Source organism: Phoxinus phoxinus (assembly GCF_949152265.1).
Source record: "Phoxinus phoxinus genome assembly, chromosome: 25".
Classification (NCBI taxonomy): domain Eukaryota; kingdom Metazoa; phylum Chordata; class Actinopteri; order Cypriniformes; family Leuciscidae; genus Phoxinus; species Phoxinus phoxinus.
Window position 1 is genome coordinate 347,223 of NC_136900.1, and position 25,391 is coordinate 372,613.

Consider the following 25,391-nt stretch of genomic DNA (forward strand, 5'->3'; position numbering starts at 1 on the left):
TTCACCCGTTCCACAGCCCTGCCTCAATAAAAAGAACAACCCGCCAACGAGCACAGTATCACACGGGAGTAGAACCACCCTCACAGTCTGTTTCCTCACTGCTTTTAAAGCCTCATCTGAATATGTGTCCCTCTCACAGCGTTCCCTGTAATTGCCCCACACCTGCTGTCACTCAGGCAATTTGCCTCGCTGCCATGGCAACAGATTCGCAGTGCATAGGAACGGATGTTCATTGGAAAATCCTAAATAAACTGCATTCACCAGGATCTTGGTCCCGTTCTGGTTTTTGTCACCCCGTGACATGTTCTTCTGGAGAGGATCTGTGTGTGTGTTCTTCTGGAGAGGATCTGTGTGTGTTCTTCTGGAGAGGATCTGTGTGTGTGTGTGTTCTTCTGGAGAGGATCTGTGTGTGTGTTCTTCTGGAGAGGATCTGTGTTTGTTCTTCTGGAGAGGATCTGTGTGTGTTCTTCTGGAGAGGATCTGTGTGTGTGTGTGTGTGTGTGTGTGTGTTCTTCTGGAGAGGATCTGTGTGTGTGTTCTTTTGGAGAGGATCTTTGTGTGTGTTCTTCTGGAGAGGATCTGTGTGTGTGTGTTCTTCTGGAGAGGATCTGTGTGAGTGTGTTCTTCTGGAGAGGATCTGTGTGTGTGTTCTTCTGGAGAGGATCTGTGTGTGTTCTTCTGGAGAGGATCTGTGTGTGTGTTCTTCTGGAGAGGATCTGTGTGTGTGTTCTTCTGGAGAGGATCTGTGTGTGTTCTTCTGGAGAGGATCTGTGTGTGTGTGTGTTCTTCTGGAGAGGATCTGTGTGTGTTCTTCTGGAGAGGATCTGTGTGTGTGTTCTTCTGGAGAGGATCTGTGTGTGTTCTTCTGGAGAGGATCTGTGTGTGTGTTCTTCTGGAGAGGATCTGTGTGTGTCTTCTTCTGGAGAGGATCTGTGTGTGTTCTTCTGGAGAGGATCTGTGTGTGTTCTTCTGGAGAGGATCTGTGTGTGTTCTTCTGGAGAGGATCTGTGTGTGTGTTCTTCTGGAGAGGATCTGTGTGTGTTCTTCTGGAGAGGATATGTGTGTGTGTGTTCTTCTGGAGAGGATCTGTGTGTGTTCTTCTGGAGAGGATTTGTGTGTGTGTTCTTCTGGAGAGGATCTGTGTGTGTGTGTGTGTGTGTGTGTGTGTGTGTGTGTGTGTGTGTGTGTGTGTGTGTGTGTGCGTGTGTGTGTGTTCTTCTGGAGAGGATCTGTGTGTGTTCTTCTGGAGAGGATCTGTGTGTTTTTTTTCTGGAGAGGATCTGTGTGTGTGTTCTTCTGGAGAGGATCTGTGTGTTTGTTCTTCTGGAGAGGATCTGTGTGTGTGTTCTTCTGGAGAGGATCTGTGTGAGTGTGTTCTTCTGGAGAGGATCTGTGTGTGTTCTTCTGGAGAGGATCTGTGAGTGTTCTTCTGGAGAGGATCTGTGTGAGTGTTCGTCTGGAGAGGATCTGTGTGAGTGTTCTTCTGGAGAGGATCTGTGTGAGTGTTCTTCTGGAGAGGATCTGTGTGTGTGTTCTTCTGGAGAGGATCTGTGTGTGTTCTTCTGGAGAGGATCTGTGTGTGTGTTATTCTGGAGAGGATTTGTGTGTGTTCTTCTGGAGAGGATCTGTGTGTGTGTTCTCTGGAGAGGATCTGTGTGTGTGTTCTTCTGGAGAGGATCTGTGTGTGTTCTTCTGGAGAGGATCTGTGTGTGTGTTCTTCTGGAGAGGATCTGTGTGTTCTTCTGGAGAGGATCTGTGTGTGTGTGTTCTTCTGGAGAGGATCTGTGTGTGTGTTCTTCTGGAGAGGATCTTTGTGTGTTCTTCTGGAGAGAATCTGTGTGTGTGTTCTTCTGGAGAGGATCTGTGTGTGTGTTCTTCTGGAGAGGATCTTTGTGTGTTCTTCTGGAGAGAATCTGTGTGTGTGTTCTTCTGGAGAGGATCTGTGTGAGTGTTCTTCTGGAGAGGATCTGTGTGTGTGTTCTTCTGGAGAGGATCTGTGTGTGTTCTTCTGGAGAGCATCTGTGTGTGTGTTATTCTGGAGAGGATCTGTGTGTGTTCTTCTGGAGAGGATCTGTGTGTGTGTTCTCTGGAGAGGATCTGTGTGTGTGTTCTTCTGGAGAGGATCTGTGTGTGTTCTTCTGGAGAGGATCTGTGTGTGTGTTCTTCTGGAGAGGATCTGTGTGTGTGTTCTTCTGGAGAGGATCTGTGTGTGTGTTCTCTGGAGAGGATCTGTGTGTGTGTGTTCTTCTGGAGAGGATCTGTGTGTGTTCTTCTGGAGAGGATTTGTGTGTGTTCTTCTGGAGAGGATCTGTGTGTGTGTTCTTCTGGAGAGGATCTCTGTGTGTGTGTGTGTGTGTGTGTGTTCTTCTGGAGAGGATCTGTGTGTGTGTGTTCTTCTGGAGAAGATCTGTGTGTGTGTGTGTGTTCTTCTGGAGAGGATATGTGTGTGTGTTCTTCTGGAGAGGATCTGTGTGTGTTCTTCTGGAGAGGATCTGTGAGTGTTCTTCTGGAGAGGATCTGTGTGAGTGTTCTTCTGGAGAGGATCTGTGTGTGTGTTCTTCTGGAGAGGATCTGTGTGAGTGTTCTTCTGGAGAGGATCTGTGTGTGTGTGTTCTTCTGGAGAGGATCTGTGTGTGTTCTTCTGGAGAGGATCTGTGTGTGTTATTCTGGAGAGGATCTGTGTGTGTTCTTCTGGAGAGGATCTGTGTGTGTGTTCTCTGGAGAGGATCTGTGTGTGTGTTCTTCTGGAGAGGATCTGTGTGTGTTCTTCTGGAGAGGATCTGTGTGTGTGTGTGTGTGTGTTCTTCTGGAGAGGATCTGTGTGTGTGTGTGTGTTCTTCTGGAGAGGATCTGTGTGTGTTCTTCTGGAGAGGATCTGTGAGTGTTCTTCTGGAGAGGATTTGTGTGAGTGTGTTCTTCTGGAGAGGATCTGTGTGTGTGTTCTTCTGGAGAGGATCTTTGTGTGTGTTCTTCTGGAGAGGATCTGTGTGTGTGTTCTTCTGGAGAGGATCTGTGTGTGTGTGTGTGTGTGTGTGTTCTTCTGGAGAGGATCTGTGTGTGTTCTTCTGGAGAGGATCTGTGAGTGTTCTTCTGGAAAGGATCTGTGAGTGTTCTTCTGGAGAGGATCTGTGTGTGTGTTCTCTGGAGAGGATCTGTGAGTGTGTTCTTCTGGAGAGGATCTGTGTGTGTTCTTCTGGAGAGGATCTGTGTGTGTGTTCTCTGGAGAGGATCTGTGTGTGTGTTCTTCTGGAGAGGATCTGTGTGTGTGTTCTTCTGGAGAGGATCTGTGTGTGTGTGTGTGTTCTTCTGGAGAGGATCTGTGTGTGTGTGTGTGTGTGTGTGTGTGTGTGTGTGTGTGTGTGTGTGTGTGTGTGTGTGTGTGTGTGTGTGTGTGTGTGTGTGTGTGTGTGTGTTCTTCTGGAGAGGATCTGTGTGTGTTCTTCTGGAGAGGATCTGTGGGTGTTCTTCTGGAGAGGATCTGTGTGAGTGTGTTCTTCTGGAGAGGATCTGTGTGTGTGTTCTTCTGGAGAGGATCTTTGTGTGTGTTCTTCTGGAGAGGATCTGTGTGTGTGTTCTTCTGGAGAGGATCTGTGTGTGTGTGTTCTTCTGGAGAGGATCTGTGTCTGTTCTTCTGGAGAGGATCTGTGAGAGTGTTCTTCTGGAGAGGATCTGTGTGTGTGTTCTTCTGGAGAGGATCTGTGTGTGTGTGTGTGTTCTTCTGGAGAGGATCTGTGTGTGTTCTTCTGGAGAGGATCTGTGGGTGTTCTTCTGGAGAGGATCTGTGTGAGTGTGTTCTTCTGGAGAGGATCTGTGTGTGTGTTCTTCTGGAGAGGATCTTTGTGTGTGTTCTTCTGGAGAGGATCTGTGTGTGTGTTCTTCTGGAGAGGATCTGTGTGTGTGTGTTCTTCTGGAGAGGATCTGTGTCTGTTCTTCTGGAGAGGATCTGTGAGAGTGTTCTTCTGGAGAGGATCTGTGTGTGTGTTCTTCTGGAGAGGATCTGTGTGTGTGTGTGTGTTCTTCTGGAGAGGATCTGTGTGTGTTCTTCTGGAGAGGATCTGTGGGTGTTCTTCTGGAGAGGATCTGTGTGAGTGTGTTCTTCTGGAGAGGATCTGTGTGTGTGTTCTTCTGGAGAGGATCTTTGTGTGTGTTCTTCTGGAGAGGATCTGTGTGTGTGTTCTTCTGGAGAGGATCTGTGTGTGTGTGTTCTTCTGGAGAGGATCTGTGTCTGTTCTTCTGGAGAGGATCTGTGAGAGTGTTCTTCTGGAGAGGATCTTTGTGTGTGTTTTTCTGGAGAGGATCTGTGTGTGTGTTCTTCTGGAGAGGATCTGTGTGTGTTCTTCTGGAGAGGATCTGTGTGTGTTCTTCTGGAGAGGATCTGTGTGTGTGTTCTTCTGGAGAGGATCTCTGTGTGTGTTCTTCTGGAGAGGATCTGTGTGTGTGTGTGTGTTCTTCTGGAGAGGATCTGTGTGTGTGTGTTCTTCTGGAGAGGATCTGTGTGTGTGTTCTTCTGGAGAGGATCTGTGTGTGTGTGTGTTCTTCTGGAGAGGATCTGTGTGTGTGTTCTTCTGGAGAGGATCTTTGTGTGTGTTCTTCTGGAGAGGATCTGTGTGTGTGTTCTTCTGGAGAGGATCTGTGTGTGTTCTTCTGGAGAGGATCTGTGTGTGTGTTCTTCTGGAGAGGATCTGTGTGTGTTCTTCTGGAGAGGATCTGTGTGTGTGTTCTTCTGGAGAGGATCTGTGTGTGTTCTTCTGGAGAGGATCTGTGTGTGTGTTCTTCTGGAGAGGATCTTTGTGTGTGTTCTTCTGGAGAGGATCTGTGAGTGTTCTTCTGGAGAGGATCTGTGTGAGTGTTCTTCTGGAGAGGATCTGTGTGTGTGTGTTCTTCTGGAGAGGATCTGTGTGTGTGTTCTTCTGGAGAGGATCTGTGTGTGTGTGTTCTTCTGGAGAGGATCTGTGTGTGTGTTCTTCTGGAGAGGATCTGTGTGTGTGTGTTCTTCTGGAGAGGATCTGTGTGTGTGTGTTCTTCTGGAGAGGATCTGTGTGTGTGTTCTTCTGGAGAGGATCTGTGTGTGTGTTCTTCTGGAGAGGATCTGTGTGTGTTCTTCTGGAGAGGATCTGTGTGTGTGTTCTTCTGGAGAGGATCTGTGTGTGTTCTTCTGGAGAGGATCTGTGTGTGTGTTCTTCTGGAGAGGATCTGTGTGTGTTCTTCTGGAGAGGATCTGTGTGTGCCAGCAGCCTTATCCCCCTGTAGCCCAAGACTGGTTGCCCACTGAAGCTAAGCGGGGCTTCGCCTGGTTAGTACTTGGATGGGAGACTCCTGGGAAAACCAGGTTGCTGTTGGTAGAGGTGTTAGTGAGGCCAGCAGGGGGCGCTCACCCTGTGGTCTGTGCGGGTCCTAACGCCCCAGTGTAGTGACGGGGACACTATACTGACAAAGAGCGCCGTCCTTCGGATGAGACGTTAAACCGAGGTCCTGACTCTCTGTGGTCACTAAAAATCCCACGATGACCTTCGAAAAAGTGTGTGTGTAACCCCGGCATCCTGGCAACATGTGCCCAGTGGCCTCTGTCCATCATGGCCTCCTCATCATCCCCATACACTGATTGGCTTCATCACTGTCTCCTCTCCACCAGTAAGCTGGTGTGTGGTGGGCGTTCTGGCGCAATATGGCTGCCGTAGCATCATCAGGTGGAGCTGCACACTGGTGGTGGTTGAGGAGATTCCCCCTTCTATGTAAAGTGCTTTGAGGTCTCAGAAAAAGCGCTATATACGCTTTTACACGGAAAGGACTTAAACTTGTGATCACGTAGAAGGAAGACGCAACTGACAGATGACTATGGGCTCGGGAAAACCCCTTAACTGTTAAAAGGACACGATATCGCAGAGGACATTCAAGCGGATTTTTATTATGATGAATTATATAGGACTGACCTGAAGGAAAATGCTATATCTACTGTAATACTCTATCCCTCACAATACTCTACTACAGCTTCAATGAACAACATCGATGAGACCAAACATGTTTAAGTTGCTAAGAGCGGTTGCTAGGGGTGTTGTGTAGTGATACACAGAGCCGTTGGGTGAAGCGGTCACAGCAGAGCCGTAGAGAGAGAGAGTGCGCCACTCTTTGCTGTCGCCGCTGTCTGTCACGTGGTTCATGTACGCCCCAGTAGTTCCCAAACATGTTCTTCTATGGGACAGACAGCAGCGATTGCATTACTGAGCGGTAAATATAAAATAAAACACACACCCAAGTACTTTTTCAGCTGTTATTGCATTATTGCATTTTGTTAATGTCAGTTTTGCATTTGGAGAGGCAGGGTGACAACGAAATATATTACATTAGATAAGTTTTAGGCTATATTTTTGGAGGGAAAAGCTGTTCATGTTCGCATGGGTATTAGCACTGGCTTTAGCAGCTCTCACTTTACTTTTCCATATCATTCATCTGATGATGGACGTCTCATGATATTTATTTTACCACAACTTGACAATTCAAAAGAGGTCGATATTTCAGCAACTAACCTCTGGAACAACTCGACGCGCAGCAATGGAAGGGAATGGGGTCCAACACAATCACAGTGTTTGGAACTAATCCGATCTTCTAATCCCGGAAGTAGGCGTTTCAAAGCGCCGCCATTTTGTCCATCGGAGGTCTATGCGAGTCGCAACTCTTTCTCTCTGGCTCTGGTCATCCGTGTTTATCGTGAATAAAACACAGCGATTGGCCAATCAGAATCAAGGCTGGAACTAACGGTTTTATAACCATTTATATAATAAACTTCAGTCATAATATTCTTCTTGAGTAAAAACCTGCCACCTGTTGGACAGAGACGGCACAGAACTTTCTCGAGTTTGTATGAACGAGAACAGACTCGATCTAATGTATTTGATGTATTTTAAAACCACAATAGGCGTATGATCCCCGGGTCATGAGCCGAGTGAGTGTGTGCTAAAGCCTGCAGATGTGCTGATAACCTGATCCGGGTCAGCCGGTCCACTTCTCTGAAGCACACACCTAACCCTCTCAGAGGAAGAGCCTTTCCGTGATCCGTTCTAAAAACAACAACTTTTTGTTTTTGTGAAGAACATTTTAATCATCTAAAGTACCAGTTTCCACTATAAAGAACTTTTGTGCAAGGAAACTTCCATGGATGTCGAAGGTCGTCGGTGCCAGTAAAGCTTTATTGTGAAGAGTGAACAAACATGAGGGATTTATCTATCCTTCCCCACAGATAGAGAATAAACACACAATCTCTTTATGAATCTGATTTATTTCGTATAAAAATCTATAGATTTCTCTGTGTTTTAGACGCTCTGTCAATACATGGATAACAAGTGCTATAGTGCGGGATTAAGATTGAGTTCAGAGAGTTGCTCTTCAGCAGAAGTGTGTGTTCTGGTCCAGTTCACCTGCGGAACAGAGAAGACACGGTCAGAAACTCTCTCTCTCTCTCTCACTCACACACACACACACACACACACACACACACACACACACACACACACACACACACACACACACACACACACACACACACACACACACACACACACACACACACACTGCCCGTACCCCGCTCGCGCCACACACACACACACACACACACACACACACTGCCCGTACCCCGCTCGCGCCACACACACACACACACACACACACACACACACACTGCCCGTACCCCGCTCGCGCCACACACACACACACACACACACACACACACACACACACACACACACACACTGCCCGTACCCCGCTCGCGCCACACACACACACACACACACTGCCCGTACCCCGCTCGCGCTCAGCTCCTCCTCCTCCTCCTGCGGCCGAACGCGTCGGGTCCCACGTTGGTCCTGATGAACCCAGATCGGCTCATTCCCCCAGACCGGCTCAGGGAGTCCGCCAGCCGGTGCGTCACGCACGTGGCCGTGTTACACGCGCGCTTCTGCGCGATCACGCTGAGCAACACAGAGCGGGAGCGCGCATCAGCACAGGGACACCCATATACAGCACTCAGTACAGTACATGCATGCATTACTCATCTATAATATTTAATATGGAATTATTAGTCTGATGATTTGATCACATTCACAGATGTCATCTTACCTGCAGAAATCTTGATGTTTTTGTAGAGGCAGTTTAACAATTGAATATGTAACTAATAACTTGACAATAAAATTAGAGTTCCTGATATAAAAATACCTTTATTGAACTTAAACACATGAAAGAAATCATACTTAAATATTTGATTATCATCATCAGTTACCTTTATAATACATTTACTCAGCTATTCGAGAGGCATGTGTGAAATGCACAGAAACGACTCCTTGTGGAAGAAATGTAATCTTGGTCTTAACATGCCCTTCTCTGCCAAAGAAAGAAAGAAAGAAGGAAAAGCCCGATGCAACAGGCGTGTGTGTGCGGTCAGTCAAGCAGAGTCCACATGCAGCGGGGGGGGGAGGGTTAGATGCTAAAGGCTTCCTCGTAGCTGGGGAACGGGCTGCGCTTCCTGCCGGGCGTCCCGGCGCCCACGTCCGTCTGCGGGAACGTCTGCAGCTTGTGCAGCTCCTGGGACAGTTTCCCCAGCACACAGGTGCTGAGACTGGAGCAGCGCTTGGACAGGACTCTGCCCTGGCTGGACAGAAACACACATGCGGACAGGCGTATCACACACACATGCAGTTAGTGCTCACACATGCTCAGGTTAGAGAGAGAACATGCTCCGCTGGGAGAACATGCTTCGAGATTGACATGCTGCCGTCAGGACACGCACACAGGAGGGAGATGTGCACCTCATCCGGAGGAGCTCTCACACTACTCTCCATGCGTTCCTCACTGGACTAACTGGATCTACCGCACTCGCCTCTCGCGGAGTGAAAACAGGAGTCGTCGTCGTTTCATATAAACACTGCTTCCCTGCTCAGAGAGTCCTAATAACAGCGCAGACCTGTGGAGTTCGTACCTGTGGTCATCACTCGTGGGCTCCAGCTCCTCCGCCGTCATCTGCACCACGCTTTTGACTATAGCGCTCAATAATCTCCGTGCCTCGTAGTCCACGAGCGCAAATCTGTCTGTCAGAGACTCTGAAGCGGGTCTGGAGACACATATCAAACAGTGATGCAGAACAGCCCACCTGTGGACTCAACATGAGGAGCGGGGGAAGCTTTACCTGGCCGGGGCAGCGCTCGAGCTGGACATCTGCAACACCACTGCGGCATACGCGACGAGCAGGGCAGAGATCTTCAGCATGAACATGGTACCCTGGGACAAACACACAGTCCTCTGTGAAGCCCCATTAGAGTAATGAAAGGCGTCCCTTTCCAAAACCACAAACATCTCAATCTCACAAAATCTAGCTTTCTGGTCTCACCTCACCTTGTGTTGTGTTCGGTAAAAATGTTGACTCTCTGAACTTGAAGACCACCTTGATACTACTGTGTGTGGCTTCAATGGTCAAGCCCTTATATATTCACCATGAGGAGTTGAGTGTTATCTGTGTAGGTGTTTAATTATCTCCCATCGGCCAATCAGAGCACAGAGGGCACCCGTCAGCCAATCAGCATCCGTCCCATAGCTCTTGCGCACTGATCATGTCTGAAGATCGACTATGACGTCATTCTTTAGCCACTAAGTGCTCCGTTCACTAAACTCACTCTCATTTGAAGCCTCTGATATCTGCACTTGCATCTACATTCAGATCATTCATTTAAATTAATTGAATAAACGCCCTGAATAAACATATTCTGTGAGATCAATATTTCACTGACATCCTGAGCTGTGATCCAGAGGCCATCTGCTGGTGAGAGAGGAGCACTACACAACACAGCAGAGTGAGGGAGAAGCACACTATTCTCTAGCCTTTACACTGCATGTTCAGTGCGCATCTTACAGTAAACTAATCAGTGCTGTACATATCTGAGGTATCAGGAGATGTCTTATGTGACAGGGATCATAACAAATCTGTAATATAAACACTTTACAATAAGGTTTCATTAGTTAACATTAGTTAACTATGTTAGTTAACATGAATTAACAATGAACAAATACTTCTATAGCATTTATTAACCTTAGTAAGTACAGGGCCACACTGGACGGCAGTCTTGAACGCATTGGGTCAGCCTTTGTTGCGTCAGAAGCGTCGGTCAGGAGAACATAACATGTGAATGTAATACCAATTTCTTTTATATGTGTGATTAGGTATAGGTAACACTTTACAATAAATTAATGATTTGTTTAATAAAATGTAATATAGAAGTCACCAGTGGCTATCTTCACACACACAGTTCTCCAGCTCCTCCAGAGTCAGTGGCGTCTGCTCCAGCTCCTCAGAGTCAGTGGCGTTTGCTCCAGCTCCTCCAGAGTCAGTGGCGTCTGCTCCAGCTCCTCCAGAGTCAGTGGCGTCTGCTCCAGCTCCTCAGAGTCAGTGGTGTCTGCTCCAGCTCCTCCAGAGTCAGTGGCGTCTGCTCCAGCTCCTCCAGAGTCAGTGGCGTCTGCTCCAGCTCCTCCAGAGTCAGTGGCGTCTGCTCCAGCTCCTCAGAGTCAGTGGCGTCTGCTCCAGCTCCTCCAGAGTCAGTGGCGTCTGCTCCAGCTCCTCCAGAGTCAGTGGCGTCTGCTCCAGCTCCTCCAGAGTCAGTGGCGTCTGCTCCAGCTCCTCCAGAGTCAGTGGCGTCTGCTCCAGCTCCTCAGAGTCAGTGGCGTCTGCTCCAGCTCCTCCAGAGTCAGTGGCGTGTGCTCCAGCTCCTCAGAGTCAGTGGGGTCTGCTCCAGCTCCTCCAGAGTCAGTGGCGTCTGCTCCAGCTCCTCCAGAGTCAGTGGCGTCTGCTCCAGCTCCTCAGAGTCAGTGGCGTCTGCTCCAGCTCCTCCAGAGTCAGTGGCGTCTGCTCCAGCTCCTCCAGAGTCAGTGGCGTCTGCTCCAGCTCCTCCAGAGTCAGTGGCGTCTGCTCCAGCTCCTCCAGAGTCAGTGGCGTCTGCTCCAGCTCCTCCAGAGTCAGTGGCGTCTGCTCCAGCTCCTCCAGAGTCAGTGGCGTCTGCTCCAGCTCCTCAGAGTCAGTGGCGTCTGCTCCAGCTCCTCCAGAGTCAGTGGCGTCTGCTCCAGCTCCTCAGAGTCAGTGGCGTCTGCTCCAGCTCCTCCAGAGTCAGTGGCGTCTGCTCCAGCTCCTCCAGAGTCAGTGGCGTCTGCTCCAGCTCCTCCAGAGTCAGTGGCGTCTGCTCCAGCTCCTCCAGAGTCAGTGGCGTCTGCTCCAGCTCCTCAGAGTCAGTGGCGTCTGCTCCAGCTCCTCCAGAGTCAGTGGCGTCTGCTCCAGCTCCTCCAGAGTCAGTGGCGTCTGCTCCAGCTCCTCAGAGTCAGTGGCGTCTGCTCCAGCTCCTCCAGAGTCAGTGGCGTCTGCTCCAGCTCCTCCAGAGTCAGTGGCGTCTGCTCCAGCTCCTCCAGAGTCAGTGGCGTCTGCTCCAGCTCCTCAGAGTCAGTGGCGTCTGCTCCAGCTCCTCAGAGTCAGTGGCGTCTGCTCCAGCTCCTCCAGAGTCAGTGGCGTCTGCTCCAGCTCCTCAGAGTCAGTGGCGTCTGCTCCAGCTCCTCAGAGTCAGTGGCGTCTGCTCCAGCTCCTCAGAGTCAGTGGCATCTGCTCCAGCTCCTCCAGAGTCAGTGGCGTCTGCTCCAGCTCCTCAGAGTCAGTGGCGTCTGCTCCAGCTCCTCCAGAGTCAGTGGCGTCTGCTCCAGCTCCTCAGAGTCAGTGGCGTCTGCTCCAGCTCCTCAGAGTCAGTGGCGTCTGCTCCAGCTCCTCAGAGTCAGTGGCGTCTGCTCCAGCTCCTCAGAGTCAGTGGCATCTGCTCCAGCTCCTCAGAGTCAGTGGCGTCTGCTCCAGCTCCTCCAGAGTCAGTGGCGTCTGCTCCAGCTCCTCAGAGTCAGTGGCGTCTGCTCCAGCTCCTCAGAGTCAGTGGCGTCTGCTCCAGCTCCTCCAGAGTCAGTGGCGTCTGCTCCAGCTCCTCCAGAGTCAGTGGCGTCTGCTCCAGCTCCTCAGAGTCAGTGGCGTCTGCTCCAGCTCCTCAGAGTCAGTGGCGTCTGCTCCAGCTCCTCCAGAGTCAGTGGCGTCTGCTCCAGCTCCTCAGAGTCAGTGGCGTCTGCTCCAGCTCCTCCAGAGTCAGTGGCGTCTGCTCCAGCTCCTCAGAGTCAGTGGCGTCTGCTCCAGCTCCTCCAGAGTCAGTGGCGTCTGCTCCAGCTCCTCAGAGTCAGTGGTGTCTGCTCCAGCTCCTCAGAGTCAGTGGCGTCTGCTCCAGCTCCTCCAGAGTCAGTGGCGTCTGCTCCAGCTCCTCAGAGTCAGTGGCGTCCGCTCCAGCTCCTCCAGAGTCAGTGGCGTCCGCTCCAGCTCCTCCAGAGTCAGTGGCGTCTGCTCCAGCTCCTCAGAGTCAGTGGCGTCTGCTCCAGCTCCTCAGAGTCAGTGGCGTCTGCTCCAGCTCCTCCAGAGTCAGTGGCGTCTGCTCCAGCTCCTCAGAGTCAGTGGCGTCTGCTCCAGCTCCTCAGAGTCAGTGGCGTCTGCTCCAGCTCCTCCAGAGTCAGTGGCGTCTGCTCCAGCTCCTCAGAGTCAGTGGCGTCTGCTCCAGCTCCTCCAGAGTCAGTGGCGTCTGCTCCAGCTCCTCAGAGTCAGTGGCGTCTGCTCCAGCTCCTCCAGAGTCAGTGGCGTCCGCTCCAGCTCCTCCAGAGTCAGTGGCGTCTGCTCCAGCTCCTCCAGAGTCAGTGGCGTCTGCTCCAGCTCCTCCAGAGTCAGTGGCGTCTGCTCCAGCTCCTCAGAGTCAGTGGCGTCTGCTCCAGCTCCTCAGAGTCAGTGGCGTCTGCTCCAGCTCCTCCAGAGTCAGTGGCGTCTGCTCCAGCTCCTCCAGAGTCAGTGGCATCTGCTCCAGCTCCTCCAGAGTCAGTGGCGTCTGCTCCAGCTCCTCAGAGTCAGTGGCGTCTGCTCCAGCTCCTCAGAGTCAGTGGCGTCTGCTCCAGCTCCTCCAGAGTCAGTGGCGTCTGCTCCAGCTCCTCAGAGTCAGTGGGGTCTGCTCCAGCTCCTCAGAGTCAGTGGCGTCTGCTCCAGCTCCTCCAGAGTCAGTGGCGTCTGCTCCAGCTCCTCCAGAGTCAGTGGCGTCTGCTCCAGCTCCTCAGAGTCAGTGGCGTCTGCTCCAGCTCCTCAGAGTCAGTGGCGTCTGCTCCAGCTCCTCAGAGTCAGTGGCGTCTGCTCCAGCTCCTCCAGAGTCAGTGGCGTCTGCTCCAGCTCCTCCAGAGTCAGTGGCGTCTGCTCCAGCTCCTCCAGAGTCAGTGGCGTCTGCTCCAGCTCCTCCAGAGTCAGTGGCGTCTGCTCCAGCTCCTCAGAGTCAGTGGCGTCTGCTCCAGCTCCTCAGAGTCAGTGGCGTCTGCTCCAGCTCCTCCAGAGTCAGTGGCGTCTGCTCCAGCTCCTCCAGAGTCAGTGGCGTCTGCTCCAGCTCCTCAGAGTCAGTGGCGTCTGCTCCAGCTCCTCAGAGTCAGTGCCGTCTGCTCCAGCTCCTCCAGAGTCAGTGGCGTCTGCTCCAGCTCCTCAGAGTCAGTGGCGTCTGCTCCAGCTCCTCCAGAGTCAGTGGTGTCTGCTCCAGCTCCTCAGAGTCAGTGGCGTCTGCTCCAGCTCCTCAGAGTCAGTGGCGTCTGCTCCAGCTCCTCCAGAGTCAGTGGCGTCTGCTCCAGGGTTTCTTCATCAGGTTTTATTCCCACACAAGACAAAGGCAAATACACGAATACTTCAATAATGTTTAATAATGTCTACATTAATACTGTTCAAAACATTCACTTCAGCAAAGTTTGTGCTATTCTCTGTTCATTTTGATAAATTAAAGAATTCATTCAAATATGTTCATTTTAAAAATACAGAAACACTCAAAGATTCTGAAAGCATTGAAGGAGATCCCATAATAATTGAATATAGATTTACATTGGTAACAATAAATATCACATTTTTAACTAAGATGGTTTATTATAAACATGGAGATTATCTCTAAGGTGGACACCTGACTTATATACATGATATATCCCGTCTGAAGAGCACCGTCAGCGGTGTATGGTCAGGGTCATTACTGTGCCATATTAGTACATATTCCTCCATTATTGAAAACATGTTCTTTAATTACCATGAACCAGAGATGCTCACAAGTCTCTGAGCTCGAGTCCAAGTCAAGTCTCTTGTGGTTAAATAAGTGTTGCATCTCGTACATCGACCCATTCAGGCTGCTTAGAACACTGCATAGCTATAAGGATCAAAGTAATATGCAGTGTTGGGAGTAAGGCGTTACAAAAGTAATGCGAATGTGGCGTGTGGTTGCAGTATTGAGACAAGCTCAAGTGATTTATTAATAAAGAGATCCGACTACGCCACCCTGGGAGCTACCCCAGGGAAAATACTCAAAATACTGAGTCAAGCACACAGGTTCGGTTCCCTCGTAAAGGTAGACAAGAGAGACGTGGGTATAGTACAAAATACAAACTTTTATTAATACAAAATGATTAAAAATGTTGGACACTAAAACCCACAACAAACACTGACAACCCCACTTCAGATCAAAGAAACACAAACCAATATAGCAATGATATATATCTGTAAAGCAAAATACCAAATGACAGCAGGGCTGAGGCTCCCAACGAAGAGGAATCACTGTGGAGTTCGGTTTTACAGGGCACACGTTCACGCGCACACACACCTGTGCAGTCTAATCACCTATCACACTCAAAGTGTACACTGCACACGATAAAGAAGAACCACCACCACGATGAAGAGCACTCTGGCCGTGTGACCCCAGCTCCTGCAGTAGAAAAATATAACAAAAAGAAACTATACAAATGAACATAGAAATGGTAATAAAAACATTACCAATAAAGCAAAAATAATAAAAAGGAAAAACGATAACCTAAAAGGATCAGTTGGTCTTGAGATTGTTACAAAGCAATTTCAACTCAGTAGATGAGTACAAATGAGATGACGTGTATGGATCTCAAATCACGTGCATTACAATAACCACTTCGTTGGTCTTACGATAAAGCCAAGAAAGAAAAAGAGTTAAATCAAAGGAACAAAAACAGAAGACAATATGAAGCAGGGCACTAAAAACGTCACAATGAGAAATCAAACGAGCAGTCCCCTTGTAGTGATGATCGCGTCAGAGCGGCTGTGTCGAACGCAGCGCTTTAACAGCGCGAGCAGCAACTCACGAATCACGGCAGAGCACGAGAGAAATCCCCTGTTATAATGAGGATCGCGTCAGCGTTCGGCGGCGGCGCTGCCGATAAAGCACCTAAAAGCTGTCAAAGAACCAGCAAAAGCAATGATTATGAATATGTCAAATATAGCAAGGAGACATTTTAATTGTTTATTAATAAAGTATCTTTCGAGGACGAGTCTCAAGTATCAGATTATGCAGAATCGGCAGCTTGTCCTCGCGCATCTGGACAGCTGTTCAGACCGTGAGCATCGATACCTCGGCTAATCAAAATATTCTTAAAATTAACTATATTCCAACTCTTGTTGTTGTCGTGTTGTGCGGTAGTCTCCTGAACGCAGGGGGCGCTGCAGAGATCAACGCACTCGGGGCTCCATTACTTCCGCCTGCAGGACTGAGAAGGAAAACAAATCGAGCTGAATCATCGCGCGCTCTGCGGATAGTCCCCTGATTTGCAGCAAATATGGTGAGAAATATTAATATTTTCCTCTTAAAGTCGCTGCTGGTGTTCTGCTGGGTAGTTTATGGCACAGGCTTCGAGTTTATCCTCTGAGGCGATGTGGATTGTGGGGTATTGTGCGTGTATGCGCGTGAATGATGAGCATGAGTAAGCGGAATGAACGCGCTCGCGCGAGTGATGCAGAAACCCGAACATTAAACCGTAAACATCTTCATAACCGGTTAATACACTGGTGTGAGTGAATATGCGTGTGTGTTTGACGAGTATAACGGTGTTAGTGTGTTTATTCAGCGGGTTAATTGTGTGTGTGTGTGTCTGAACGATGAACGAGGCCGCGCGCTTTCGCTTTCACTAACCCGTCGCTATTCCTCCAAACTTCACATCATCGGCCCTTATTATCTAAATGGTAAATGTTACTAAAAATGGTTTATTGTACTGTTTACTGTTTATTGTACTGTTTTCAGACTCACTATTACTATTTTAAAAGAATTCATCCCAATAATGTCTGAAAATCCTCAAAATGGGCTTGTTTTTCTCTTAAAGTGTATTATTTCTCTCTTATGTGTGTAAATATGCTCTAGAAGTGAACTTTAACATACTTTTATAAAGAGCCTTTATTGCTGAAATAATGTACTTTAATGTTTGTAATGTTTATGCATGTTAATTGCAATTAAAATAAGTTAAATGATAATGAAGTGCTTTAGTGTGTAAGTCCGCACACAATCTGTGTCTGTAAAGCGTGACCTGTGTGTGTGGTGTTGAAGAAGAGTGTGTGTGAGTGTGTGTTGTGTTGAAGAAGAGTGTGAGTGTGTGTTGTGTTGAAGAAGAGTGTGAGTGTGTGTTGTGTTGAAGAAGAGTGTGTGTGTGTGGTGTTGAAGAAGAGTGTGTGTGGTGTTGAAGAAGAGTGTGTGTGGTGTTGAAGAGTGTGTGTGTGTTGTGTTGATGAAGAGTGTGTGTGGTGTTGAAGAGTGTAGTGTGCAAGCACACACTCGATGATGATGTTGTTTGTGTTTTCAGTTTCGTAACCAGTATGACAATGACGTGACCGTGTGGAGTCCTCAGGTGAGTGTGTGTGTGTGTGTGTGTGTGTGTGTGGAGTCCTCAGGTGTGTGTGTGTGATGTTGATCTGTGTGTGTGTGTGATGTTGATCTGTGTGTGTGTGATGTTGATCTGTGTGTGTGATGTTGATCTGTGTGTGTGTGTGATGTTGATCTGTGTGTGTGTGTGATGTTGATCTGTGTGTGTGTGTGTGTGTGTGTGGGGAGTCCTCAGGTGAGTGTGTGTGTGTGGGGTGGGAGTCCTCAGGTGTGTGTGTGTGATGTTGATCTGTGTGTGTGAGAGATGTTGATCTGTGTGTGTGTGATGTTGATCTGTGTGTGTGTGTGTGTGGGGTGGGAGTCCTCAGGTGTGTGTGTGATGTTGATCTGTGTGTGTGTGTGTGTGTTCAGGGCCGCATCCATCAGATCGAGTACGCTATGGAGGCGGTGAAGCAGGGCTCGGCCACTGTCGGCCTGAAGTCTCACAGTCACGCTGTGCTGGTGGCGCTGAAGGTACGTGTCTCTAGCGCTCGACACCCGTCAGAGACGCTAGCGCTCGCTCCAGTAACCCTGTGTGTGTGTGTGTGTGTGTGCAGAGAGCGCAGTCGGAGCTGGCCGCTCATCAGAAGAAGATCCTGCATGTGGACAGTCACGTGGGCATCTCCATCGCTGGGCTGACGGCCGACGCCAGACTCCTCTGGTAACTCGGAACAAGCCGTTATGAGTTATGATAGCCGCTGTATTTCTGCGGTCTCATAAGCGCCGCCTGTTGCGGTTCATTCAGCCGGCGGATCGAAAAGAAGCTAATGAGCATTCAGAAAATCTCAACATTTATATATATATCAGTACCGGTCAAACGTTTGGACACATCACTATTTTAAATGTTTCTAAAGTGTCTTCTGCTCACCAAAGCTGCATTTATTTGATCAAAAACAGTGAAATATTATTCCAATTTTACACTGGAATAATATTTAAGTTTTTACTGTATTTGATCATATAAATGCAGCTTTGCTGAAAAGAAGAGACTCTTTCAAAAACATAAAAAAATAGTAATGTGTCCAAACTTTCAACCGGTACTGCATGTGTACAGTTGCAATCCATATTAATCAACCCCCACTGCACATCAGGTTTATTGGCTAAATGTAGACTTTAGCAGTGAACAAATCAAACAGAAGTCACTGAAATAACTCAACACAACAAATGTTACAAGTGGTTTCCCCAAATTCAACTGAAAATGATAAATGATAGTCCCTCACGACAGCACAGATCTGCAGAACCGGTGTTCTCACTCATCAAGGGCTCATTAGCTGCACCAGGTGTGCGTGAGCTGGAACACATGACGTATCTGAACTGGCGAGGTTTGTTGAGTGTCACGTTTGACTGCAAGTTAGAAATATGGCTAAGGCAAAAGAATGGTCCTAAAAGTTAAGAGATTTCATCTCCCTCACAAACAAGGAACAGGGTACAGAAATATAGTGAAGGCATTACATGTTCCTACAGACACCGTTGGAAGCAGAGTTAGGGACAGCGTTTACTACCTGGACGGGCAGAAAAATGAAGATATCAAAGCCTGCAACCAGATTTCTGAGGAGGCCGGTTCAGAAAAGCCCTCGAGTGTCTTGGTGGCCACAGGCATGAGGCTTCAGCTGCACCGTAAAGCTCGAACTAATCGCACCAGAACGCCAGGACGACACCACTGCTGACACACACGCACAAGGAAAGTCGGCTCCAGTTTGCTCAAAATCATGTAAATGAGCTACAGTAGTTTAGGGATTCTGTTCTGTGGAGCGATGGAACAAAACGGGATCTTCTCGTCCCTCTGGATCAGTGGTGTGTCTGGAGGAGGAGGAATTTACATTTATCCATTTAGCAGACGATTTTATCCAAAGCGACTTACAAATGAGAACAATAGAAGCAGTTAAACTAGCAGTAGACCAAAAGTATACTGTAAGTGCTGTGATCCCTCTGTTCAACCTAACGCAGTACATGTTTATATATGTAGTTTTCTTTAGATAGAATAGAGGAGAAAGTGTTAGTATTACTGGATCAAGTGCTGCCGATAAAGATACGTCTTCAGCAGTTTCTTAAAGATGGCTCCTCTAAAGATGGAGTTAGATCATCTCCAGCAGGAACAGTCATGGTGAAGGTCCGAGAGAGAGATCCAGTGCCTCTTTGAGATGGCACCACCAGACGCCGCTCACTTGCAGAGCGCAAGTTTCTGGACGGCACATAAGTCTGAAGTAATGAGTTCAGGTACAGGGGAGCAGTGCCAGTGGTGTTCTGCAGGCAAACGTCAGTGACTTGAATTTGATGCGAGCGGCAACCGGCAACCAGTGCAGTTTCGTGAGGAGAGGAGTGATCATCCGGCTGGAATGAGAGGTAGAGTTGTGTGTCATCAGAGTAGCAGTGATAGGAGAAGCCATGTTTCTGAATCACAGATCCTAGTGATGTCATGTAGATGGAGAAGAGAAGTGGTCCCAGCACTGAGCCCTGAGGCACACCAGTGGCTAGATGTAGGGTCTTAGACACCTCACCCCTCCACGACACCCTAAAGGACCCCGAGAGATAAGACCTGAGCCACAGGAGTGCAGTTCCCGAGATGCCCTTCATCTTTAGGATTGACAGGAGTATTTGGTGGTTAACTGTGTCAAAGGCAGCAGATCCAGCAGGATGAGAACTGAGGACTTGGAAGCTGCTCTTGCCAGTCTCAGAGCTTCGATTACTGAGAGCAGAGCAGTCTCAGTTGAGTGTCCGCTTTTGAAGCCAGACTGATTGTTGTCCAAGAGGTTGTTCTGCGTAAGAAAGGAGGAGATCTGGTTGAAAACGACTCGTTCAAGTGTTTTTGCGACGAATGGAAGGAGGGATACCGGTCTGTAATTCTCCAGATGTGCTGGATTTAGAGTGGGTTTCTTAAGCAGTGGGGTTACCCGAGCCTGTTTGAATGCTGTGGGAAATGTGCCAGTGTGAAGAGAGGTGTTCATGATGTGTGTGAGTGTGGGTATAACAGAGGAAGAGATGGCTTGAAGTAGGTTAGTGGGAATAGGATGACGTCGACGATTAGACGTGAAAATTACGTCGACGTCATATTTTTTTCGTCGACACTTCTTTATTTATTTTTTGCACCGTTCCCGGAGGTACAGCTCGCCACACACACGTGGGAGACCGAAACATTGCAGAATGGAGGACGAAACAGCAACCTTTTCACAGAATTCCCAATAGTGTTGTCAAAGTACCAGTCGGTACTGAAAATGTGACGGTACCAGCATTTCTGTAGTAACGTTACCCACTAATAGGCGCTGCTTTCTGTCGCTTCCGTGTTTATCTCAGCGCGGGCTCAAGACTAACTTTTTTTACTATGAGCACTAGCCTATACCCTGATATAGTGTCTGTGTGTATTAAACTGCAAAAAGACTATTTAAATATTAACCCTGCATGTTCTGCTTGTGTCTGTGTGAATGGATGGCGCAGACGCGCGGTTTCATTTACCTCACACACACACACACACACACACTGAAGAACGAGTGACGCTCGCGCTGTTTTTAGTCTCTGCTGCCTCATGATATGATGACATGATGAAATTCATCTCCAGAGCCAGTCTGAGAGTCACTTGATGAGCATTTTACCGTTTTGAGAAAAACTATCGTCATATCATACACACACAGAAACTCAAGGTCTTCACGGCAACCCGTCAAAATAAAAGTTCGGTTTAACTTTGAAAAAATGTACAGAAATAATGATATTAGTCTACTGTACAATAGATTTAGCTACATCTCCATGTACTAAAAATACTACTACTAATAATAATAATGTGTGCATAAAAAGGTTGCTTTTTTTTAAGCAATATTTCTCAATATTTGCGTTCAATGGGTCTCATTCATGAAACACGAGCAGAACGAATTTTTGTGTAAATCGTGTGTAAAGTGGTTCTGGCGTAAATTTTCGGATTCATTAAAATGTTCGTATTTTCCAAATGTTAGTTGGTACGAAAGAAATCTACACCTGCTCCCAGCCACGTGTAAATAGTGCGTTTAACTTCCGAACGTTTTGCTCATTAATAAGCTGCATTTTAATTCACCTAATCGGGTACATTTACACACAGCATTTTGAAAAAATATTATTATATATAGCAATACATATGGTTTTTCTTTTTACTTTTATTATGAGAGCCAGTGATAGCATCTGCAAACAGTACACTTTAATAAAATAATTAATTGCTTTCAATAGGGCTGGGCTATATTTTTTCGAAGTGAACTAATTCGTTTTTTGCAGTCGCTTCATGTCGAACCATTTTCTTTTCACTTCTGGGACTGTTCGATTAACAGATTAAACTCCAGTAACTGCATCTGTAATATGCTGCCAAGCTTCCTTTTTTTAGGACCTGATACGCCACTATAGGCTACGCTTGAAAATTAAATGTGGCGTTTTTAATGAACATCTGATAATAAAACTTCAATTTCTGCATCTGAGAAATTGTTCTTTTTCATTCGCTTTTGAGAAGACATGTTGAAATCCTTCGTTTGGTGTCGTAATATGATGCCCATATATAGTTGTCAGTCGGATTTAATGGGCGGGATTTATGGTAATTGAATGAGCGTACACGCGCGTCCCATTTACGACTGATTGGAATTCATAACACACACACACACGTTTCACTATCACATCTGACGTTTACGAAGTATTTGTGAATCAGGAGAAGAGTTTTCGGGAAGGTCTCTTTACGCGCAAATCACTCACATATTTACTCGTATATTTACGAATGTTTCATGAATGAGGCCCAATGTATTATTTACTTATGATTACTGTCATAAATAATAAAGTAATTGAATGTTTTTTTTCTTTCAAATAGTTAAATAAAATAAAAAAATAGTTCCAACAGATTTTGAGCTAATGTGAACGGTAGCTACTAACCTAGCACAAACAAACTGCACAGAGCTAAGATGCCTTGGTTAGTCCAGCACCAAGTGCACAGCTGCTAGATCTAGCTAACGGTAGCAAGCAGATTGCAGTAACTTTTAACGTTACGTTAGCTAACTCAAGTCACGACTTAACGTTAGTTAGCATTAACTCATGCTGTGGTCGTTTACGAGTCAAATACATAACGTTAGACTAACGTTAGCCAGCTTATAGTATCATGATTCAGTACGCTAGTTCGCCAATGTAAATTAACGGAGCCAAGCAATGTCCAGCCCAGGGTTTTTATTAATCGAGCAACAGAAAAATAATTGTTATATTAGTCGTTAGATTAGTCGATTAATCGATAAAATAATCGCCCAACTAATCGTTTTATTAATAATCGTTTACCCCAGCCCTACCTGTGGAGGAGTGTGTGTTGTGTTCTGAGGCAGGTTGAGGTTGAGAAAGGTGACCTGTGGAGGAGTGTGTGTTGTGTTCTGGGGCAGGTTGAGGTTGAGAAAGGTGACCTGTGGAGGAGTGTGTGTTGTGTTCTGGGGCAGGTTGAGGTTGAGAAAGGTGACCTGTGGAGGAGTGTGTGTTGTGTTCAGGGGCAGGTTGAGGTTGAGAAAGGTGACCTGTGGAGGAGTGTGTGTTGTGTTCTGGGGCAGGTTGAGGTTGAGAAAGGTGACCTGTGGAGGAGTGTGTGTTGTGTTCTGGGGCAGGTTGAGAAAGGTGACCTGTGGAGGAGTGTGTGTTGTGTTCTGGGGCAGGTTGAGGTTGAGAAAGGTGACCTGTGGAGGAGTGTGTGTTGTGTTCTGGGGCAGGTTGAGAAAGGTGACCTGTGGAGGAGTGTGTGTTGTGTTCTGGGGCAGGTTGAGGTTGAGAAAGGTGACCTGTGGAGGAGTGTGTGTTGTGTTCTGGGGCAGGTTGAGGTTGAGAAAGGTGACCTGTGGAGGAGTGTGTGTTGTGTTCTGGGGCAGGTTGAGAAAGGTGACCTGTGGAGGAGTGTGTGTTGTGTTCTGGGGCAGGTTGAGTTTGAGAAAGGTGACCTGTGGAGGAGTGTGTGTTGTGTTCTGAGGCAGGTTGAGGTTGAGAAAGGTGACCTGTGGAGGAGTGTGTGTTGTGTTCTGGGGCAGGTTGAGGCTGAGAAAGGTGACCTGTGGAGGAGTGTGTGTTGTGTTCTGGGGCAGGTTGAGGTTGAGAAAGGTGACCTGTGGAGGAGTGTGTGTTGTGTTCTGGGGCAGGTTGAGGTTGAGAAAGGTGACCTGTGGAGGAGTGTGTGTTGTGTTCTGGGGCAGGTTGAGAAAGGTGACCTGTGGAGGAGTGTGTGTTGTGTTCTGGGGCAGGTTGAGGCTGAGAAAGGTGACCTGTGGAGGAGTGTGTGTTGTGTTCTGGGGCAGGTTGAGGCTGAGAAAGGTGACCTGTGGAGGAGTGTGTGTTGTGTTCTGGGGCAGGTTGAGGTTGAGAAAGGTGACCTGTGGAGGAGTGTGTGTTGTGTTCTGGGGCAGGTTGAGAAAGGTGACCTGTGGAGGAGTGTGTGTTGTGTTCTGGGGCAGGTTGAGGTTGAGAAAGGTGACCTGTGGAGGAGTGTGTGTTGTGTTCTGGGGCAGGTTGAGGTTGAGAAAGGTGACCTGTGGAGGAGTGTGTGTTGTGTTCTGGGGCAGGTTGAGGCTGAGAAAGGTGACCTGTGGAGGAGTGTGTGTTGTGTTCTGGGGCAGGTTGAGAAAGGTGACCTGTGGAGGAGTGTGTGTTGTGTTCTGGGGCAGGTTGAGGCTAAGAAAGGTGACCTGTGGAGGAGTGTGTGTTGTAGGGCTGAACGATACATCGAATTTTCATCGTCATCGCGATATGAACTCCCGCGATGAACACATCGCAACAGACAGCCTGACACGATGAATAATGCCTGGTTCAGATTACACGTTTTTGACTCCTAAAATCTTGTCGTGTCGTGGACAAGAAACATGTCAGACTGCACGTTGCTTTCCGACCAGTCATCGCGTGCCGTCACACACACACATTCACTCGCAAACATTCACTCGCACGCACAGACACACACACACACACACTCACTGTCCCTCGCTCACTCACTCGCGCTCGCTCGCTCGCTCACTCACTCACTCGCGCACACACACACACTAACTCACTCTCGTCTCGCTCACATATTCAACCCGTCGTGGAGGACCGTTAAAGAATTAAACATGCTATGTCTTTCTGTCGTGAAGCATCGCGGACGCGACGTAGGTTGTCGCCCACTATGACACACTATACGAGATGAAACGCTCGATTCTTGCGTCCTGACGCCCGTTGTCGTTATTACGAATCTCCACGACACCCATACGTCAAACGGATTGTGCCACAATCGCGCTAAAATCGTGTCTTCTGAACCAGGCAGGTAATAAACGTTTGACCTATCACGCAAAGAACCTATTAAAGCACTAAGACATGGGAACAGTATAGTTAACAATCACATTTATCGCAAGTCATATCGTCATCGCAATATTAAACAATGTTATCGCACATCGCAGCTTTTCCTCATATCGTGCAGCCCTAGTGTGTTGTGTTCTGGGGCAGGTTGGGGTTGAGAAAGGTGACCTGTGGAGGAGTGTTGTGTTCTGGGGCAGGTTGGGGTTGAGAAAGGTGACCTGTGGAGGAGTGTGTGTTGTGTTCTGGGGCAGGTTGAGGTTGAGAAAGGTGACCTGTGGAGGAGTGTGTGTTGTGTTCTGGGGCAGGTTGAGGTTGAGAAAGGTGACCTGTGGAGGAGTGTGTGTTGTGTTCTGGGGCAGGTTGAGAAAGGTGACCTGTGGAGGAGTGTGTGTTGTGTTCTGGGGCAGGTTGGGGTTGAGAAAGGTGACCTGTGGAGGAGTGCGTGTTGTGTTCTGGGGCAGGTTGAGGTTGAGAAAGGTGACCTGTGGAGGAGTGTGTGTTGTGTTCTGGGGCAGGTTGAGGTTGAGAAAGGTGACCTGTGGAGGAGTGTGTGTTGTGTTCTGGGGCAGGTTGAGAAAGGTGACCTGTGGAGGAGTGTGTGTTGTGTTCTGGGGCAGGTTGGGGTTGAGAAAGGTGACCTGTGGAGGAGTGTGTGTTGTGTTCTGGGGCAGGTTGAGAAAGGTGACCTGTGGAGGAGTGTGTGTTGTGTTCTGGGGCAGGTTGAGGTTGAGAAAGGTGACCTGTGGAGGAGTGTGTGTTGTGTTCTGGGGCAGGTTGAGGCTGAGAAAGGTGACCTGTGCAGGAGTGTGTGTTGTGTTCTGGGGCAGGTTGAGAAAGGTGACCTGTGGAGGAGTGTGTGTTGTGTTCTGGGGCAGGTTGAGGTTGAGAAAGGTGACCTGTGGAGGAGTGTGTGTTGTGTTCTGGGGCAGGTTGAGGTTGAGAAAGGTGACCTGTGGAGGAGTGTGTGTTGTGTTCTGGGGCAGGTTGGGGTTGAGAAAGGTGACCTGTGGAGGAGTGTGTGTTGTGTTCTGGGGCAGGTTGAGAAAGGTGACCTGTGGAGGAGTGTGTGTTGTGTTCTGGGGCAGGTTGGGGTTGAGAAAGGTGACCTGTGGAGGAGTGCGTGTTGTGTTCTGGGGCAGGTTGGGGTTGAGAAAGGTGACCTGTGGAGGAGTGTGTGTTGTGTTCTGGGGCAGGTTGAGGTTGAGAAAGGTGACCTGTGGAGGAGTGTGTGTTGTGTTCTGGGGCAGGTTGGGGTTGAGAAAGGTGACCTGTGGAGGAGTGTGTGTTGTGTTCTGGGGCAGGTTGAGAAAGGTGACCTGTGGAGGAGTGTGTGTTGTGTTCTGGGGCAGGTTGGGGTTGAGA

General features: G+C 48.4%; 2 protein-coding genes across 6 annotated transcripts in view; one reads left to right on the forward strand and one right to left on the reverse strand.

Moving 5' to 3' along the window:
- Window positions 1–7,299: 7,299 nt before the first annotated feature.
- Window positions 7,300–10,286, reverse strand: LOC306993697 (calcitonin gene-related peptide 1). Of its 5 annotated transcripts, none has more exons than XM_079603698.1 (4): window positions 9,173–10,286; window positions 8,966–9,097; window positions 7,794–7,961; window positions 7,300–7,412 (listed from the first exon to the last, which is right to left on the reverse strand). In XM_079603698.1, the coding sequence occupies exons 1-3, from the start codon at window positions 9,337–9,339 to the stop codon at window positions 7,805–7,807; spliced, it is 456 nt and encodes a 151-aa protein (XP_079459824.1). In that variant the 5' UTR covers window positions 9,340–10,286; the 3' UTR covers window positions 7,300–7,412; window positions 7,794–7,804. The 5 variants fall into 5 exon arrangements, with proteins under 5 accessions (XP_079459824.1, XP_079459827.1, XP_079459825.1 ...); XM_079603701.1 differs by lacking the exons at window positions 7,300–7,412; window positions 7,794–7,961 and adding an exon at window positions 8,051–8,638 and having other exon boundaries at window positions 9,173–9,264; window positions 10,070–10,286; XM_079603699.1 differs by lacking the exons at window positions 7,300–7,412; window positions 7,794–7,961 and adding an exon at window positions 8,051–8,638 and having other exon boundaries at window positions 9,173–9,264; window positions 9,379–10,286.
- Window positions 10,287–15,207: 4,921 nt separating this feature from the next.
- Window positions 15,208–25,391, forward strand: part of psma1 (proteasome 20S subunit alpha 1) — a 43,617-nt gene continuing 33,433 nt past the window's right edge. The window contains exons 1-4 of the mRNA XM_079603992.1: window positions 15,208–15,681; window positions 16,693–16,737; window positions 17,124–17,225; window positions 17,309–17,412. Coding sequence (XP_079460118.1) covers window positions 15,679–15,681; window positions 16,693–16,737; window positions 17,124–17,225; window positions 17,309–17,412 — 254 coding nt within the window. The 5' untranslated portion in view covers window positions 15,208–15,678. The remainder of the gene's footprint in view (window positions 15,682–16,692; window positions 16,738–17,123; window positions 17,226–17,308; window positions 17,413–25,391) is intronic.

Excerpts from the sequence above, each read along its gene's own strand:
- LOC306993697 (XM_079603697.1), bottom strand. The coding sequence starts at position 9,339 with ATGTTTGTGGTTTTGGAAAGGGACGCCTTTCATTACTCTAATGGGGCT. Across the intron at positions 9,098-9,172 it reads TCGAGCGCTGCCCCGGCCAG|ACCCGCTTCAGAGTCTCTGA; the intron begins GTAAAGCTTCCC and ends ATGTGTCTCCAG. Across the intron at positions 8,639-8,965 it reads CCCACGAGTGATGACCACAG|CCAGGGCAGAGTCCTGTCCA; the intron begins GTACGAACTCCA and ends GTTTCTGTCCAG.